Source organism: Prorops nasuta, unplaced genomic scaffold (genome assembly GCF_024137725.1).
Source record: "Prorops nasuta isolate Cenicafe-Biocafe unplaced genomic scaffold, Cenicafe_Pnas_1.2 PNAS00017, whole genome shotgun sequence".
Classification (NCBI taxonomy): Eukaryota; Metazoa; Arthropoda; class Insecta; order Hymenoptera; family Bethylidae; genus Prorops; species Prorops nasuta.
Genome location: NW_027116814.1, coordinates 371,480 through 374,336, shown reverse-complemented (window position 1 = coordinate 374,336; position 2,857 = coordinate 371,480). Strand labels below are relative to the sequence as shown.

At 27.7% G+C, this 2,857-nt stretch overlaps 1 protein-coding gene across 1 annotated transcript; it reads left to right on the top strand.

Annotated features, from left to right (window-relative positions):
• The first annotated feature begins 577 nt into the window (after positions 1 to 577).
• LOC136779752 (uncharacterized) lies at positions 578 to 2,211 on the top strand. Its single transcript, XM_066737516.1, has 3 exons — positions 578 to 1,405; positions 1,453 to 1,490; positions 1,551 to 2,211. Exons 1-3 carry the CDS (start codon positions 578 to 580, stop codon positions 2,209 to 2,211), a joined length of 1,527 nt encoding a protein of 508 aa, XP_066593613.1.
• The last annotated feature ends 646 nt before the right edge of the window (positions 2,212 to 2,857 follow it).

The window sequence follows — 2,857 nt, the reverse complement described above, 5'->3', positions numbered from 1 at the left end:
TCTAATATTGATAGTTTTTATCTGTGTCATACATATGCAAAAATACCAAAACATTTGATTCGCGATAATGCAAATTTTTTAATTTTATTCAAACAAGATGGAACAAATTTAAAACATATATATAACGATCATGTAAATACAGACGTCTTTTGAAACATTTTTAAAATTATGTAATCATTGTTGGCGAAATAAATACAACTTTTTGGTAATAGATAAGGATAGTTCAAGTGTTGAAGGATGTTATCGTAAAAATTTTGATCAGTTCTGTGTGTTATAATAGTGGAGATATTTGATTTGAAAATCAGTTGATTCCGTGTACGCGTGTACATTACATTGTTCGGTAAAAAAAAAAATCATGGATTTTACCAATAAAAAAGTTTTAGCTAAAATTGCGAAAGCAAGTCGAGTGATTAAAAAAAAATATAAGGACTTAAAAATGAGAATAGCAGATGCTGAAAAATCTGCTGAAGAAGCATATAAACCCATAGTTGAACCATTAAAAAAGTTAATTCATAATTCATTACAAGTGAAAAAAGAAAAGATTAAAAATGAAGAATAGGATGATGAAGAAGAAGATATGGAAAATACATTTAAAGTGGATAAAAAGAAGGGAAAAAAAGAAGAGGAAAAAAATGGGGAGGAATGTTTGGAAAATGTGTCAGATAAATCTCTTGCAGAAAAATCAAACCAATCGATGTTAGTTGATGATCCGGAAGTTTTTTTCGATATTGATAATAGTATTGGAAATTTATCCTTTGAGTATATTCAAAAATTTTATAATAATAAAAATGTTGACGTTGATCGTACATATGGAGTGTATATGGATCCTATTTCGAATCAATTAATGTTAGGAAATGTATTATTTAATACCGATGAAAATGATGATATTATTATTGGTGAAAATAAATATCCAGGTACACGTGGGCTTTACGAGCTTATTTTCATGAAACAACCGAACGAATACACTAAGGATGATGAGAAGAATTATAAAAAAATATTATTAAAAACTAATGCATATCGGCGAAATAGGTCATCTGAAGATCAAATTAAAGGTAGTAGAGGTAGTAAGTATAAAAATATTATTTCTAATTTAATAACGAAAAAATCCGCAACAAAATCAACAACATCTAAAACATTATCTGGTTTATCTGAAAATCAATCAAGAACAAGAGTAGCTAAAACATTTCCAAGTTTGTCTGAAAGTCAATCAAGAGTAAAATCATCTTCTTCTTTGGAAAATTCAACAAAACAGTTAAATACAAAACCAAGATCGCAATCATTTTCGGGGAGGGGATTTCAATCATCCTTATATAAACAAAAAAATTATTTATCTAGTGATGATGATGATGATGATGACAACGATCAAAATCAATTGATACCATCGAAAATGTTATTAAATAATCATGTAAAAGATTATGTTTACTGGGACAATCCAAATGAACTTGTCGATAGATTGAAATTATTAATAGCATAAAAAAACGCTGGTCTTCGTAAACATATAGAAAGTGAATTACAAGATCTTAATACTAAATATTATCACAACTTAATAGCAAGATCACAAATGTTGAAAAAATTTATTCGCTAATTGAAAGAAAATTCAAAGATCTTCGCGATCATATATTAACTGAAGTAAGAAATCTTTCTGATGAAATAAATATACATAACGAGACGAATGATATCAAGTTGAATAAAGTAAAGAATGATATTTTAACATATTCAAACGAAGAATTAACTAAATTTAGTAATTCTTTTAAAGATTTAAGAACAATTGTTAATTCAGAGGTAAACAATTTTGAAAAAACAATAAAATCCTTAGAGGTGAAAATTGATGAGAAAGCGAAAGTAATGACTGAGGAAAAAGTTAATGAAAAAATAAATGCACTTGTGAAAGAATTTAATGAGAAACTAAAAGATATTAATAAACCATTGAAAACACAATTACTACAAGAAAATCAGTCTTTCTCTGAAACAGGAATAACTTCAGGATCAATTCCACTAAAAGTTATACCTAATCCAAAAGAAGTATTGAATAAACAAATTGATCATTTAAAATCAATCTCAAACACGCAAAATAATGAAAATAAACAATTGAAAAATCAATTAAGATTGGAAAATCATCAACCTTTCTTTGGGACAGGAATAATGACTTCAGGATCAATTCCACTAAAAAAAGTTATACCTGACGCAAAAAACAATGAAAAAGGAGAATAAATAACGTGAGTAAGTTTAAAAGGATTTTTTTTTTAAGAAGAATAGTAATGAAAAGAGTTTTGATTAAACAACAACAACAACAACAATAATAATAATATCTACAATGAGTAAGGAGAAAGTTCAACTAGTAAAAGAACTTCATAGATCGGCAAGAAAAAATTTTCCACGACGTTGAGTAATAATAAAGAGATATGATGATTTATGGCAAGCAGACTTAGTTGATATGCGAGCTTACACTCATCAAAAAAAGGGTAATCAATATATTTTGGTTGTTATTGATACTTTTTCAAAATATGCATGGGCAGAACCGATAAAAAAGAAAACAGGAAATGAAGTGACTAAAGCATTTAGTAAAATTATAAAAAGTAGAAAACCAAAAAACTTACAGACTGACGATGGTAAAGAGTTTTATAACAAAACATTTCAAGATCTCATGAAGAAACATACAACAATCATTATTCAACATATAGTATTATGAAAGCAAGTATTGTTGAACGCTTTAATCAAACTTTAATAAATGATATGTGGAAGTTATCAAGAGATACGGTAGTGTCTCGTCGGCAAGTACACAAAAAAGTAGATAATGACATGTATATACGGCCGTTGAGGTACTACTCTCTTATACAGCAAGTTTGGCTGTCCTAAT

Coding starts and splice junctions, on each gene's coding strand:
- LOC136779752 (XM_066737516.1), top strand. CDS start 578: ATGGAAAATACATTTAAAGTGGATAAAAAGAAGGGAAAAAAAGAAGAG. Junction 1,406..1,452: donor AAATGTTATTAAATAATCAT/GTAAAAGATTAT, acceptor ACTTGTCGATAG/ATTGAAATTATTAATAGCAT. Junction 1,491..1,550: donor ATAAAAAAACGCTGGTCTTC/GTAAACATATAG, acceptor ACAACTTAATAG/CAAGATCACAAATGTTGAAA.